This window comes from Canis lupus, chromosome X (genome assembly GCF_048164855.1).
Source record: "Canis lupus baileyi chromosome X, mCanLup2.hap1, whole genome shotgun sequence".
In the NCBI taxonomy this organism is placed as follows: domain Eukaryota; kingdom Metazoa; phylum Chordata; class Mammalia; order Carnivora; family Canidae; genus Canis; species Canis lupus.
This window is the reverse complement of record NC_132876.1, coordinates 88,998,078-89,015,546: the sequence shown is the minus strand read 5'-3', so window position 1 is coordinate 89,015,546 and position 17,469 is coordinate 88,998,078. Positions and strand designations below refer to the sequence as shown.

Genomic DNA, 17,469 nt, shown 5'->3' with positions numbered 1-17,469 from the left:
CATATATACTTTGATGCCAACAATTCCAGTAGCACAAAACTTAACCTAAGAATATAATCATAGGTATACAAAGGTTTATTAATGAAAATAGACAATACAATAGTATTTATGGCTGTGGAAAAGTGGAAGTGATTTGTGTCCAACAGCTGATTAAATAATGATATATATGATAGAATTTTGCAGAAAAATTTTGCAAAAAAAAGAGTAATGACTCTCAATAAGGGGGACATATCACGATCAACCATGAGTCTTTTTCAATAAACACAAGCCCCTCCAACCTCTAGCATAATTGGGGCCATGGAAGGGGTGGTCCCTTGGGTGAGCTGAGTGGTGCAGTGAGTCACTGTTACTACAGGAATAATGTGTCATATCCCTTAAGTGTACTGAAGAAGAAACCAGTATGTAAGAAGAGTATTTTGTCACATGGTACTAAAAAAAAAGCGGGCTATGTGAAATTCACGTAAAATTAACCATTTTAAAGTGTAAAATTCAGCAGTATTCAGTAATTCACAATGTTGTGCAGCCACCATTTCTATCTAGTTCCAAAATATCACCCCCTCCCCAAATACCCATATCCGTTAAGCAGTCACCACCCAGCACCTAGTAATCACCAATGTACTTTGAGTCTCTATAGATTTACAGATATCAATACCTATTCTAGATATTGTAAATAAATGGAATCATCCAGTATGTGGCCTTTTATATCTTTTTTGCACATGGATATCCAATTGTCCTAGCACCATTTGTTGAAAAGTCCTCATTCCCGGGTGCCTGGGTGGTTCAGTGGTTGAGCATCTGCCTTTAGCTCAGGTTGTGATCCTGGAGTCCTGGGATTGAATCCTGCATCAGGCTCCCCAAAGGGAGCCTGCTTCTCCCTCTGCCTATGTCTCTGCTTCTCTCTCTGTGTCTTTCATAAATAAATAAATAAAATCTTAAAAAAGATTCATTCCTTCCATTGAATTGCCTTGGCACTTTTATTGAAACTAACTGACCATAAATATATGGGTTTATTCCTGAACTCTCAATTCTGTCCTGCTGATCTACATGTCTGTCCCTATCCCATAACTAGTACCAGGGTCCTGATAACTATAACTTTATAGTTAAGTGTCAAAATTGCAAAGTATGAGCTCTGAACTTTGTCCTTTTTTCAAGATTGCTTTGGCTATTCTAGGTCCTTTCATCTCCATATGAATTTTTAGGATGAATTTGTCAATTTCTGCTTAAGAGACTGTGTTGAGTCTATAGATCAACTTGGGAAAAACTGTTAACAATACTGAGTCTTCCAATCCATGATCATTAAATGTCTCTTCATTAATTTGCTTTCATTTCTCTCAGCAGTAGAAATCTCTAGGTCTTGCATATTTTTTTTGTCAAATTTATACTTAAGCATTTAATTCTTTTTGATGCTACTGTGAATGGAATTGTTTTTTAATTTCATTTTAAGGTTGTTCACTGCTCATTTATAGAAATACAATTCAATTTTGCAGAATGATCTTGTATTCTGTAACCTTGCTTGTCTTGTTTGTTCTTTCTTTTTCTTTTTTTTTTCTTTCTTTTTCTTTAAAAGATTTTATTTATTTACTTGATAGAGGGACTGAGTGAGAGAGAGCGAGCACACCAGCAAGGGGAGGAGCAGAGAAAGAGGGAAATAATCTCTAGCAGACTCTGAGCTGAGCACAGAGCTTCACCAGGGCTTGATCCCAGAACCCTGAGATCATGACTGGGCTGAAACAGTTGAGCCAGACACTCAACTGACTGAGCCACCCAGGCACCCATTTGTTAATTCTGTAAGTTTTTTTTTTTTGTGTGGATTTCTTATGATTTTCCACATACAAGATCGTGTCATCTATAAACAATGACAGTTTTACTTTCTTTCCAATCCAATTTTAAAAAATTTTTTAATTTATCTGACAGAGAGAGTGCAAGTGCACAAGTAGGAGGAGCAGCAGACAGCGAGAGAGGGAAAACAAGCTTCCAGCTGAGCAGAGAGCCCAAAGTGGGACTCGATCCCAGGACCACCTGAGCTGAAGGCAGACACCTAACCAGCTGAGCCACTCATGCACCTCCCCAATCTAGATATCTTTTATTTTCTTTCCTGATTGTATTAAAGCCTGAGGATTTGTATTTTTTTAATAGGTTCCAAGGTGATACTGATGCTGCTGGTCTGGAGAGCCACTGCTTTAAAGAATGTGTATCTCATAACAGAAATGACACTTGAGGCAAGTAATAGAAGGGAAGTAAATATTATAACATACGACAAGTATAAGATCCTCTGTATATACTGTGAGGGAAAATGATGATTGAAGTGATTGGAATAGCCTAAGCAGAATGACTTTGGAAGAGATACATAAATAGAGATTATCCAAGAAGTTTTTGGTATTCTATACTTTTATTTATTTATACACTCATTCATTTAAAGTAAGCTCTACTTCCAACATGGAACTTAAATTCATGACCTCGACTGAGATCAAGTGTTGCATGCTCCATTGACTGAGCCAGCCAGGTGCTCTTTCTGTACATTTTAAAAAACTTTTAAAACTTCAAAATGTGGGGCACCTGGGTGGCTTAGTCAGTTAATCTTCCGCCTTTGGTCAGGTCATGATCCTAGTATCCTGGGATTGAGCCCCATGTTGGGCTCCCCGCTCAGCAGGGAGTCTGCTTCTTCTTCCCCCTGCTTTTGTTTTTAAAGATTTTATTTATTTATTTATGAGAGACACAGAGAGACAGCCACAGGGAGAAGCAGGCTCCATGCAGGGAGCTTGACATGGGACTTGATCCCAGGTCTCCAGGATCACACCCTGGGCTGAAGGTGGTGCTAAACTGCTGAGCCACCAGGGCTGCTCCTTCTCCCTGCTTTTGTATTCTCACTCATTCTCTCTCCCTCTCAAATAAATAATAAAATCTTAAATAAAACCTTCAAAATATTAATGTCAATGACTAGAAAAAAGCTAAAACAGTATGGAGTATCTATTTTGGAATTACACTTATTTATAAACAGAGTACCAACTCAAAGGTATTAACATTAGAATCATAATAAAACAAGGGCGCCTGGGAGGCTCAGTCAATTAAGCATCCAACCCTTGATTTCTGCTCAGGTCATGATCTCAGGGTTGTGGGATGGAGCCCCAAGTCGGGCTCCATGCTGGGTGTGGAGTCTCTCCCTCTGCCGTTCTCCCTGCACGTGCACACACACACACACACACACACACACACTCTCTCTCTCTCTCTCTTTCTCTAAATAAATCTTAAAAAAAGACTCATAATAAAACAGTAACAATGATAAAGTTAATAACAAATAACAAATAACGTGTATGGAACACTTATGATTGTCAGGTACTGTTCTAGTTGCTATAATATATTAATTCATTGAATTCTTACAGCCCTATGAGTTAGCTATTGTCATTATTCCCATCTTGTAGACAAGGAAACTGAGGAAAAGAGAATTTATATATATATATATATATTTATATTTATATACATTTAAAGAGTTTATTTGAGAGGGAGAGAGAGCATGCACTAGTGTGCAGGAGCAAGGGGGAGGAGCAGAGGGAGAGGGACAAGCAGACTTGCGCTGAGTACATCACAACCCCAAGATAATGACCTGAGCCAAAATCAAAGACATTCAACTTACTGAGCCAATCAGGTGCTCCAAGGCACACCATTTAAATGACTTGCTCAAGGTTACACATCTAGGAAGTGTCAGAGCTAGGATTCCCCCAAGTCGATGTAGCCCAGAGCCCACTCTTTCCTATAATGCTGTACTCCTTCTCTTTCTTCCTACCACAGATAATAAAAATTTTCTTCTCTGAATAACAAAAGCAATTTTCTACTGCTTTCTGGGAAACTTTCCTTTAATCATTTCAAAGGGAGTCATAAAAATTAGGTTGTTGCCCAATTTTTAAGGAGTTTAAAAATAGTGCCTGGGTAGAAGGATGGGTACCCAGATGTTCATCTGAAAGAAAGTTATGTGGTGGGCTCTGAAAGCTAGCAAAGTTGCAATCTCTGTTTTAGGAGCTCACAGAAGAGGCAGAATGAGGAGAATGAGTTCCTTGAGAAAGGTAGATATAACATGCTTTAGCTGGATGGCTGAATCACACAAAGGAATACAGCCTTACCAGATGCTGAAAAAAATCTCAATGATAACCCTGTTGATGTTCCTAATTCTAGGTTGTTTGGTGGGTCTTGAAACTTTAAATAGCTCTGCAAAGGGATGTGGTAAGTTCATATGACCCCTCTCTGCTGTAACAGCTTTGCCCTGTCCAAATGAATCTTAGTCACCACTTTGTCTATTTTAGGCCCAAGTCTGATTCTGTGGCACCAGGAGAACTATAGCATTGGGTTTCTTGTGATGGGGCAAATCTGAGCCCTATGGCAAAAGGTCTGTACTTGGGCAATGAAAGGTCCAGCCCAAGACAGGGCAATGTTACAAAGGCCAAAGCAGCATTAGAGTTAAAAAGACTAGGGAACAGTTGAGAAAAATGTATAATTAATCGTTTCTTTGGGGAGGAAATGAAATTCAAAAACAGCTGACCAAATTTCACTTTAGATAGTAAGATTGTTTTTTTCTCTTGTAGGCTACATTGGTTCAGGTATATATCCAAGTCAGGGGAAACTTCTTTGGGCACCATCTTGATAATGGCATGTCATTAATAATTATTTTTGCCAAAGGCTTTAATTTTTTTAAAGATTTTATTTATTTATTCATGAGAGATACACAGAGAGACGCAGAGACATAGGCAGAGGGAGAAGCAGGCTCCCCCTGGGGAGCGTGATATGGGACTCGATCCCAGGACTCCGGGATCATGACCCAAGCCGAAGGCAGATGCTCAACCACTGAGCTACTCAGGTGCCCCTGCCAAGGACTTTTAGAGCGAGTTTGAACTCGACTGCAGAAACAATTAAGAGAGAGGCTTAGCTGAGAATCATCATTACCAACAATGACATGTTACCATTTCCCTTGCTGTATAATATCAAAGTCCAATAGGACTTTTTACAAAGATGGAAATACCCTATATCTGGGTGGTCTGATTTGGTAGTCACATTTGGTTACTGAGCATTTGAAATGTGCTAGTGTGACTGGGGAACTGATCTTTTAATTTTAATTCTCATTAGTTTAAATTTAAATAGCTGCATGTGGCTACCAGCTACCATGATGGACAGTTCAGTGCTATAGCATAATATTGTCACCTACATAGTTCCCCCAATTCATATAAATGTTCTTCTAAATCTAGAGTTGTGGTGGGAATGTGAACTGGTGCAGCCACTCTGGAAAACTGTGTGGAGGTTCCTCAAACAGTTAAAAATAGACCTGCCCTACAACCCAGCAATTGCACTGTTGGGGATTTACCCCAAAGATACAAATGCAATGAAACGCCGGGACACCTGCACCCCGATGTTTATAGCAGCAATGGCCACGATAGCCAAACTGTGGAAGGAGCCTCGGTGTCCAACGAAAGATGAATGGATAAAGAAGATGTGGTTTATGTATACAATGGAATATTACTCAGCTATTAGAAATGACAAATACCCACCATTTGCTTCAACGTGGATGGAACTGGAGGGTATTATGCTGAGTGAAGTAAGTCAGTCGGAGAAGGACAAACATTATATGTTCTCATTCATTTGGGGAATATAAATAATAGTGAAAGGGAATATAAGGGAAGGGAGAAGAAATGTGTGGGAAATATCAGAAAGGGAGACAGAACGTAAAGACTGCTAACTCTGGGAAACGAACTAGGGGTGGTAGAAGGGGAGGAGGGCGGGGGGTGGGAGTGAATGGGTGACGGGCACTGGGGGTTATTCCTTATGTTAGTAAATTGAACACCAATAAAAAATAAATTAAAAAAAATAAATCTAGAGTTGTATACAATTTATTCACATCTTTCAGGGGTTGAATAATAGTAAATGTTATTACAATTTATGACATATCTGAAAATACTTACAAAGCTTTATAGTTGGCAGGGCTAAGGAGGACTAGTAACCAACCACTTAGAGGACAAAGTTAAAAAATTATTTTTTATAGTAATAAAAAACAAATCAAATATAAGTTAATTTTAAGACCATAATATAACAGAATTTCCACTGTTGGGAAGGGGGAGGGAATGTTGTCCCACAAAATTTTTGAATGGTGCTGGGGTGCCTGGGTGGCTCAGTTGGTTAAACGTCTGACTCATGGTTTTGCCTCAGGTCATGATCTCAGGGTCATGGGATCGAGTCCTGCATCAGGCTCTGAGCTCAGTATGGACTCTGCTTGAGATTCCCTTTCACTTTCCCTCTGCCCCTCCCCCTGCTTGCATGTGTGTTCTCTCTGAAATAACTAACTGACTAACTAACTAACTAAGTAACTGACTGACTAACTTTTTTGAATAGTGCTAAAAGGACTCCATTATTTTTGTTTGGTCTTTTTCAAAACCTTTTAAAATCAAATGGGGTCCCCATATGGGGTAATTACCATATTCTTTTTTGGTGAGGTAGAGGATAGAAAGAGTGGTAAAAAGAGAAAGGTACCTAGGAAGAATAAAGAAAAGGTGAGGAAAGTAATTTGAAAATATTTTCTAGTAGACCAAGGTAGTGGGGATTTTTATTGCTTTGTGATGGTTGTCCAATTCAAATCCAGTACTGTTTTCATTGAGCTGAACTCACATTTTCTTGTCAAAATATTTATGTTTGAGAAAATGTGGCCTATGTTCACATTCAATAATAATAATGGATAATAGTAAATTACTATTTTAAAAGTAATTATATCTCAGGGCACCTGGGTGGCTCAGTTGGTTGAGTGTCTTGTCTGCCTTCGGCTCAGGTCATTATCCCAGGGTCCTGGGATCAAGCCCTGAGTTGGGTTCCCTGTTTAGCGAGGAGCCTGCTTCTCCCTCCCTGCCCCCTGCTTGTGCTCTCTTGCTATCTCTCAGTTTCTCTTTGAAAAAAATAAAATCTTAAAAAAAGTAATTATATCTCTGCTATGAATTTTCAGGATAATACAAATCTAAAATGTGATTACTCTTCCATTTATCATAACCTTTTGTTTAAACTCACACTTAGAATATTACCTTAAATGATTTAAAAACCAAAGTCTTATTGAAATAAGTTTAGAAGTGAGAATCTAGCTGTAAGGAAGCTTTTTGCTGATTTCTTTAGTTACCTTTAGTTTCCTCCTTGCATTGAATTTCCTCAGTTGCTCTACTGTTTCTGGAAGATGAATCTTGTAGGCATAACGATCCCGCTCCTATAAAAGAAGAAAGATAATGAACATATGTAGACATTTTAAAAAGTGAAGAAATTTAATGTAAAACAAACAAAAAATTAGCCCAAATTTCTTAAATGTGAAACTTAGATTGAATTCTAGAATACTGGAGATTTTATTCCATGATACTGGTAAACATTCTTAAAAGAGGGCTATGAAGGTCCAAACTGATAGTAAAATTATCTTTTTAGCAATAATAGAGGGCTAAAATAATGGGTCATATATTTTTCAGATACGGCTATATGGCTAACATAATTAATCATAATTACTTAAGTATGAAGTTACCTTTGATATGATCTTGTCAGGTTAAACAAGCATTTGAAAAATTAACTCCACAAATGACTGAACATTTGGAGTTGTAAAATTAACTCCACAAATGACTGAGCATTTGGAGTTGTCTGGAATAACTGGATTTAAAAAAATCACTGTATCTTTGAACTAGAACAAACTTTTCAAGGTCATGTAATTCAACCATTTTTCCATGTGGGATTCTCTTCAATCCCTGATGGAGAAATATTCTGTTTGACCATATCCAGTAGGTGATAGTTATTTTATGATAGATTATAATTTTAAGAAAGTAAAAATGTTCTTACTTAGCCTGGGCCCATACCTGGCTTGTTTGGGCTAGCTTTGTCCTCTGCAACATCACAGAGTAAACATACTACCTCTTCCATATAATTACCCTTCAGTAGCTAAGAGGGGGATCATGCTTCCACTAAAACTATTCTCTGTGATGTCTCCAGTTGCCTTACCTATTCCCCATGGATGTTTTAAACCTCTTGTCCTTCTTCTTAACACCCCTTTTGGTTCTACTCTAATTTGTCAATGTATCAAAGATTTAGATAAGTATTCATTTCAGAAATATTTCTTGAGAGTCTACTATGTGCTGGGCATTGTTCTATGCACTTGAGGTACATCAGTAAACAAAACCAAAAAAGATTCAGGCCCTCGTGTTCTCCATATTCTAATAGGAGAAGAAAATTCAAAAAGGTAAATAATGGAGTATGATAAAAGTGCTATGGAATAAAGCAAAAATTAAAGCAGAATAAGAGGATTAGGTACATTGCAGTTTAAAATAGGATGTTCAAAGTAGGCCCAATTACTGTGAGGATACCCAAAAGTGGTGAGGGAGTGGTCTAGGCAGGGAGAACCACCAATTCAAAGGTCCAAAGGAGGGAGTGCGCCTGGAATTTTCAAGAACTAGCAAGGAGACCTATGTATGTGGAGTAAATAGTAGATCAGATCAGAGAGGTGACAAAGGTTGGGGCAGGCCATAAAAAGCCTTTTATTCTGAGTGGGAGAGGGAGCTACTAAAGGGTTTTGAGCTGAAGTGACATGATCTGACAACTTTAAAGGAAGACTCTGGTTGTTATGTTGAAAACAGATTAGAAGGGAGCAAGGGTTTGGAAAAAAAGGGAGGGTAGGGAGACCAGTTAGAAGGCTATTGCAGTAATCTGGGAGTGGGGAGACCATAGATGAAATCAGATGGAGAATAAAAAGGTAAAAAGAAAGATTCTGAATATATTTTGTTTTCTGCAGAAAGTTTTACCAAGCTGTAATTAGCATATAATAAACTGCATGTTTAAAATGTATAATTCAATCAGTTTTGATGTTATATAAGCATAAAAGTTTCACTGCAATCAAGATGATGAATTATCCATCCCTCTCAAAAGTTTCCCCATGTCCTTCTGTGCTCTCCCTCCCAGTTCCTAGGAAGCCGCTGTTTGTCACTGTAGATTGGTTTGCATTTTCTAGAATTTTATATAAATGGAACCAGACAGTACATACTCCTTTTCCAACTTGTTTCACTCAGCATAAAGGTTTTGAACTTCATCCATGTAGTTGCAAGTATATATAGTTCAGTCCTTTTTATTGCTGACTGGCATTCCACTGTAAGGATATGCCATAATTTATCTACTCATCTGTTGATCAACTGTGGGTTGTTTCCAAAGTCTGGCTATTACATATAAAGCTGCTATGAACATTAATGTACAAGTCTTTGTATGGACATATATTTCATTTCTTTTAGATAAATACTTAGGAGTTATATTATAGGAGTATGGTTAACTTTTAAGAAACTGCCAACCTGTTTTCCCAAGTGGTTGTACTATTTTACATTTCCATAGCAGTATATCACTTCCAGTTGTTCTATATCCTCACTAATACTTGGTATGGTTAGTCTTTTTTATTTTAGCCATTCTGATACCTGTACATATAGATATCTCATTGTGGCACTACTTTGTATTTCCCTGATGACTAATGATGTTGAGCAATTTTGCATGTGCTTATTTGCTATTCATATATTTTCTCTGTTGAAGTGTCTGTTCTAAATATTTTCCTGTTTTGAACTGGGTTGTGTTTTCTTATTATTGAGTTTTAAGAATTCTTCCCAAATAGGGGAAGGTGATTAAAAGGTACAAACTCCCAGTTATAAAATAAGTAAGACACAGGGATATAATGTACAGCAAAGGGAATATAGTTAATAATACTGTAGCAACTATGTATGATGACAGATGGTAGCTAGATTTTATCATAGTAGTCATTTCATAATGTATATAAACACTGAATCACTGTTGTACTCCTAAAACTGATATAATATTGTCTGTCAACTACAGTTCAAAAGAAGGAATTCTTGGGATGCCAGGGTGTCTCAGTGGTTGAGCATCTGCCTTTGACTCAGGGCGTGATCCTGGAGTCCTGGGATTGAGTCCCACATTGCTCCCTGCATGGAGCCTGCTCCTGTCTTGGCCTATGTCTCTGCCTCTCTCTCTGTGTGTTTCTTATGAGTAAATAAATAAAATCTTTTTTTTTAAAGAAGGAATTCTTTACATAATCTACATATATAAGTCCTTTATCAGATAAACAAATTGGAAATATTTATTCTCAATTCATAGCTTATCTTCTCATTCTCCTACAGTGTCTTTCCAAGAACAGGACTTCTTAATTCTGAATATATTTTGGAAGTGGAGAAAACAGGATTTTCTGAGAGACTGGATGTGGAGTGTGAAAGAAAGAGAGGAGTCAAAGACCACACCAAGGTTTTCAACGTGAGCAACTAGAAGTCTGACATCAATGGAGATGGGGAAGAGATCATTACTGTAAGTTTTGGGTATGTTATGCTTCAAATATCTAAAGTTCAAGTGGAAATGCAAGTAGGTACTCGGACACATAAACCTGGAGTGCAGGAGAGAAATCTGGGCTGGAAATAAATTTTTGGAGGGTCATAAACATTTAGAAGGTATTAAGTAAATATTTAACTCTGTCCCAGGCACTGAATTTAGGACATTCAGAGGCATTATCCCTTTTATTCTTTTTTTTTTTTAAAAGATTTATTTATTTATTTTAGAGAAAGAGTTCACAAGAGTAGGGGGGAAGGGGCAAAGGGAGAGAGACTCTCCAGTAGATTCTGCTGAGTGCAGAGCCCAACGTATTTTCTATATTAATGACTAAAATAATAAAAGTTCCACTAGAAAGCAAAATTATATTTTTCTCGAGTACACATATAATGAATGCTTGATATCAAAATGACTACAATTTGCATATCTGCCAGATTCTACATGCTAAACATCTTGGAAAGGATTTTATTATCTCTAGAGACTTAATGTCCTTTTCCTGCACTAAGCCAGAAGAGGTTCACCAATACAGAAGTCACAAGAATTTATTGAATAATTAACTAGCAGAGAAAGGCATAAAATTACCATTCTATAACAAACAATGGAATCTTTTAATGAGTTGCTGTTACTGTTTGTGGAAGATGTGATTACACACACACACACACACACAGAATACACAATGGAATATTATTCAGCCATAAAAATAATATCTTGCCATTCACAACAACGTGGATGGACCTACAGAATATTACACTAAATTAATTTAGACAGAGAATGGCAAATACCATATGAGTTCACTTATATGTGGAATCCAGAATATTAAACAGGGGTGCCTGGCTGGCTTAGTTGGTAGAACATGTGAGTTTCAACCTCAGGGTGGTGAGTTCAAGCCCCACTTTGGGCACAGAGCCCACTTAAATAAAATAAAAGACAAAACAAATGAACAAGCAAAACCAGAAACAGATTCATAAATACAGAGAACTGGTAGTTGCCAGAGAGGAGGGGAGTGAGGGGGGACAGACAAAAATAGGTGAAGGGGATTAAGAAGTACAGACTTCCAGTTATAAAAAAAAATAATAAATCATGGGGATGTAGTTCAGCATAGAGAATATAGTCAATAATATTATAATTACTTTGTATGGTGACAGATGGTAACTGTACTTATTGTAGCAAGCATTGCCTGATGTATAGAATTGTCAAATCACTATGTTGTACACTTGAAACTAATATAACACATGTCAACTAAACTTTAATTAAAAAACCCCCACAAAACCTCAAAAACCTTTAAGTTGTGTTATGCCTGGTGATGTTTAACCAACAACATATACTGAAAAACAAACATCGAAATGGGCTTTGTATTATTTTTTAAGTAAAACTTGTTTTTGCATTTTGATAGAATAGAGGGGGAAAAAAGCAAACCCAGGAAGGTCTTTAACAGAAGAAGAGAAAGAACACAAACAAAAAAAGGGGCTGTATAATATAGTAGAAAGTGGGTTTGGAGTCAGAAAGACTTTTGTTTAAATTCTGGGTCATTTAGGTACTGACTGGCTGTATGACCTTACATTCTCTCAGCTTTTTCTTTCTTTTTTTCCAGCTGTTTCTTTTTGAAAACTAATCTTACAGGATTTTTATGAAGATTAAATGAGACACTGTATAGGCACATGATTGGCTTTAATAATCCTTTTTGTTAGCCAACATGTGTAAACCTTTGATATAAAGTAACTTAGGAGTGCTATAAGTGTGTATGTATGTGTGTATCAACAAACAGCTTACTAAATAAGTTTGGTTGTTTTCTAAATGAAAATATGTTCCTATAGCATAAGAAAAAGGTAAAAATAGAATATAGTAAAAATTACAATGGGCTAAATCTGTGAACCATTTCTGTTTTTTTCGCTTTAAAGATTTTATTCATTTATTAGAGGGCGAGAGAGAGAGAGAGAGAGAGAACGAGTGGTACGGCCAGAGGGAGAAGCAGACTCCCCGGCAGAGCAAGAAGCCCAATGTGGGCTTGATCCCAGGACCCTGGATCATGACTTGAGCAAAAGGCAGACACTTAATCCACTGAGCTACCCAGGTGCCCTACCTGAGACCCATTTCTAATTGTCTTTATTTATTTACTATTTCCAAAAAAGGTGAACCGTGTAACAGCATGTTTTTGAATGAAGAGTCTAAGTCTTCTCTGTCTAGTACAGTAGCCACTAGGTAAGATTATTTAAATTTAAATTCATTAAAATTAAATACAATTAAGGGATGCTTGGGTGGCTCAGGTGATTAAATGTCCAATTCTTGGTTTTGGCTCAGGTCGTGATCTCGTGGTCATGAGATTGAGTTCTGCAACTGGCTCCATGCTCAGAGGGGAATCTGCTTGAGAGTCTCTCCCTCTGCCCCTCCCTCCACCTGCATGGTCTCATGGTCTCTCTCTCTCTCTCACTCAAATAAATAAATCTTAAAAAATTAAATAGAATTAAAAATTCAGTTCTTCAGTTGTACTAGACACATTTCAAGCATAAAGAGCCAATATATGATAGTGGCTACCACACTGGACAGTTCAGATATAAAATATTGCTCTCAAGACAGAAAGTTCTTATTGGACAATGCAGGTAGGGAGTCTCTAATTATTACTACTGCATTGAGGCTAAAATCTGACTGCATTTTGCTTAAACTGAAATAGCTTAACATTTTAGGTATATGTAACAAAAAACTTCTACTGCTATTAAAAAAAAAGGTCTTCAGATCCTTTGTACTCTGCAGATAGTACAATGGAGATTGGTTTTCTAGCTAATGCCAAATGTGAGACAAAGACAGGACCTAGGGAAAATGGCTTGAAAGATACGTGGCATGGCTGGATCCTAGAGCAAGAAATGGTGATTTTTAAAAAAATCTTTGTTTTAGAGACAGAGAAAGAGAGTGCATGTGCACATATGCGTGCATGAGCGGGAGGAAGGGGGAGAGAGGGAGAGGAAGAGAATCTCAAGCAGACTCCCTGCTAAGCGCAGAGTTGGATGTGGGCTCAACCTCACAACCTTGAGATCATGACCTGAGCCAAAATCAAGAGTCAGATGCTCAACCAACTGAGCCACCCAGGCACCCCTGGCATGGAGTTTTAAGGTATTCCCTTTTCAACAGAATAAACACTTCTTTTTCCAAAGCCTAATTCTTTAGTGTTCTTGATAACAAAGAAATTTCTCGCTTTCCCTTTTGAATCACTGACAGAAAGCTCTGAAAGCTGGAGAAGAGGCAGACTAGGGAGGGAATCTCAGGACTTGAGGGGTGATCTTTGGTGATATCACTGGGATTTTTATTTTTTTTCACCTAACATATCCTTGCCTGGATGTGAGAGCAGCCCACAACCTGGAAACTCCATGGACAAGGAACACAGAAAAATGAGCCCCAAGAAAAGACTAATCTCTTTAGCCAAGGACTGAGAAGAGGTGGCTCTGCAGGACAGAACACTTTTGACTGCATGCACCCTACTCCAGGGGGACACCATGAAAGAATCTTTCTCCCCCTCAGAGCGCTTTCCACTTTCCCAGGCCTGCCTGATGCAAAGAGCAGCAAGGAGGTGGCACTGTACTCCCTAGAGAGTAGAGGCAGGATGACAGAGAAGAGAGCAGGGGAAGGGGGGGGGGTGTCTTTCAATCTATGTATGAAGTATGTGTGGCACATCTCCAATAAACCCATGTCTAAAACCAACCAGGATCAACATAGCAAGAGCTTTATTTATTTATTTTTTTAAAATTTTATTTATTTATGATAGTCTCACAGAGAGAGAGAGAGGCAGAGACACAGGCAGAGGGAGAAGCAGGCTCCATGCACCGGGAGCCTGACGTGGGATTCGATCCCGGGTCTCCAGGATCGCACCCTGGGCCAAAGGCAGGCGCCAAACCGCTGCGCCACCCAGGGATCCCAGCAAGAGCTTTAAGATGGAACTATGGTATGGAATACCTCCCAGTTTTCAGATGAGCCTCTGAGTGGTGCACAAGCAGGGAAGACCAGATGAGTACTGCAAAGGCTTTGGAAATGAAATTGGCATTAGAACTACAGCCCTAAAAGTAGGCCAGGACATGTATTCTGACTTTAATCAGGTTAGCTACCTACTAAAATAGAAGATTTAAATAAGAATCATAGTCTCATAATATAATGATACTAAAAATGTCCAGCATACTATCTAAAATTACTCTTCATACCAAGAAACAGGAAAATCTCAAACTAAATGAGAAAAGACAACCAACGATATCAACACAAGAGAAGGCTCAGATGTTAGAATCATCCAACTGGGATTTTTTAAGCAGGTGCTATAAAAATGTTCCTAAAAGCAATTACGAATGGTTAAAAAAATGCTGACATTACCAAGTGCTGACAAGGGCAGAGAGCAACTGGTTCTCTCAAACTCTGCTAGTGGGAAAGCAAAGTCATACAGCCACTCTGGAAAATGATTTGGCATTTTTTTTATAAAGTTGAATATATACTTATCATATGACTTAGCAATCCCACTCACAGGTTTTTACTTTGGAGAAATAAAAATCTATATATAGATGTTCAGAGCAGCCTTATTTGTATTAGCCAAAAATTGGAAACAACTCAAATGCCCTTCAAAAGGTGGATGGAGGGACGCCTGGGTGGCTCAGCGGTTTGGCGCCTGCCTTCGGCCCAGGGCATGATCCTGGAGACCTGGGATCGAGTCCCATGTCAGGCTCCCTGCATGGAGCCTGCTTCTCCCTCTGCCTGTGTCTCTGCCTCTCTCTCTGTGTGTGTGTGTCTCTCATGAATAAATAAATAAAATCTTTAAAAAAAAAAAAAAAAAAAAAAAAAACAAAAGGTGGATGGATAAGTAAAGTATTGTACATCCATACAGTGGAGTATTATTCAATAATAAAGAGGAAAGGACTATTGATCTACACAACAACTTGGATGGATCCCAAAGGCATTATGCTGAGCAAAAAACCCTAATCTGTAAAGTAATAACTAATAACAAATCTGTATATTGGTCTCTGACCCTGGTTCCTGACATAGAGTCCTAAAACCCTTGTAAACATGGGTGCTAAGGAGAATCTTTTGTCCTAACATTTAGTCTTTGACTCCAGCTCCTGATGCAGAGCTCTTAAAACCCTTGTAATTTCCCAAGTCATAAGAGTACTAAGAGCATCTTGTGTTCTAATATTTGGTCTTTGACTTTAGTTCCTGACAGAGTTACTAAATCGCTTGGCATTTCCTGGCTGACTGCAGTATCTTTGTTTTAATGAGGTGATTCTGGGTGAGCTCCTGGATGGGGGCTAGTCACCAGAAAGACCAAGTCAGTATTATATAACCTTGGAAAGTTCAGCCCCCCACCCCATTTTCTAGAGAGGGGAGAGGGGCTGGAAAGAGAGTTAATGATCAATGCATGCTTACATGATGAAGCCTCTGTGAAATTTCCCAAAGTATGGGTTTGGAGAGCTTCTGGGTTGATGAACAGATGCACATGACAGGAGCGTGGCATACCCCACCTTCCTTGGGAACAGAAACTTCTGCACTTGAGACCCTTCTAACTTTACTCTATGTATCTCTTCATCTGTATCCTTTACCATATTCTTTATCATATAATAAATTGGTAAACCTAAGTGTTTCCCTCAGTTCTATGAACTGTTCTAGCAAATAATCAAATCTAAGGTTGGGGGTAGGTGGGTTATGGGAACCTCCAATTTGTAGCCAAGTCAGATAGTAGTTGTGGGTAACTGGGGACCTACTACTTGTGATTGGCATCTGAAGTGGGGGACAGTCTCATGGGACCAAGCCTTTAAGCTGTGGGGTCTACATTAATTTCAGTTAGTATCAGAAATGAATTAAAATTTAGGACACCTAGCTGGTGTCAGAGAATTACTTGGTATGGGGAAAAAAAAACCCAGACACACCTGGTGCCAGAAGTGCTGTTGAGTATGGTAGTTGTGTGAGAGGAAAAGGGAAACACAAGGGAGATTGAGTTTCTCCTAAACAGTTACATATTGTATGATTCTATTTATATAAAACTCTCAAAAGGATAAGAATTATAGTGATGGAGAATGGATCAGTAGTTATTAGGGGAGGATGTGATTATTAAGGAGTAGCATGAGGGGTGGCAGGAGACTTCTATATCCTAATTATGGTCAAGCTTATATACTTCCATACATGTGATAAAATTTCCTAGAAACACACACACACACACACACAGGTAAAACTCGAATAAGGCCTGCAGTTTACTAAGTGTTCCAATGTCAATTTCCTAGTTATGGTTATATAGGATGTTATTAACAAGGGGAAGAACGGCAAAGTGTACATGGGAATTTTGTACTGTTTTTGCCATTTCTTTAAAAATTTTTTTTCAAATATTTAATTTTATTTCTTTAAAAGATTTTATTTTTAAGTAATCTCTACACCCAATGCACAATGCACAATCCCCAAGATCAAGTGTTTGCATGCTCTACCGACTGAGCCAGCCAGGCGCCCCTGGTTTTGCCACTTCTATGTGAGTCTAAAAGTCTTTCAAAATAAAAAGTTTAGAAGAAAATCACTTCCACTCTAGCTGTTTAACCCTCCCGTGGGCTTCCTGATTCCAAATAACTTGAATATTTCTTTTCCACTTCCACCTTTACTCCCTGGGTCCAGGACTCCTTCACCTCCTGACTCCCATGGCTTTGCTACTGGCTCTCTTTGCCTCCAGCACTTCTATCCTTCCCAGACAACCCACCTGCACATGGTGTCCAAAGGAATTATATGAGCTTGCTGTTTGCACTGTAATGTCCCTCAAAAGCTTGCAGTAGCTTTTTACCATCTACACCCCATGTACTCAACTTAGCATTCTGAACTATATGTATTCTTCCCTCAACCCAGAATTTCCAGTCAGTCCTTCAAAGAGCTGACGTTTATATTATACTAGTTTGCTTCCTACCCCCATACCCACATGCCATGAACACTTTGTGATGCTTTGCCTGTGCTTCCTGGACTTTCCTGGAGCCCTCATTGGAGCTCCAGATGATAGTGATCTCTCTTGTACCTCACTGGTCTTCCTGAGCCCATACTTCTGTACTCATGTGATGCATCTCCCCTATGACTTCTTTGAGTTTGTCTTTCCATGTGTTTATGTTGTATTAGTATCAACTG

The 17,469-nt window shown here is 38.5% G+C and overlaps 1 protein-coding gene across 13 annotated transcripts in view; it reads right to left on the bottom strand.

Moving 5' to 3' along the window:
• The window catches only part of CASK (calcium/calmodulin dependent serine protein kinase), a 349,933-nt gene that overhangs the window by 99,380 nt on the left and 233,084 nt on the right, over window positions 1-17,469 (bottom strand). For all 13 annotated transcript variants that reach the window (XM_072816975.1, XM_072816976.1, XM_072816981.1 and 10 more), the window contains exon 9: window positions 7,139-7,222. In XM_072816975.1, the coding sequence (XP_072673076.1) occupies window positions 7,139-7,222 (84 nt within the window). The remainder of the gene's footprint in view (window positions 1-7,138; window positions 7,223-17,469) is intronic.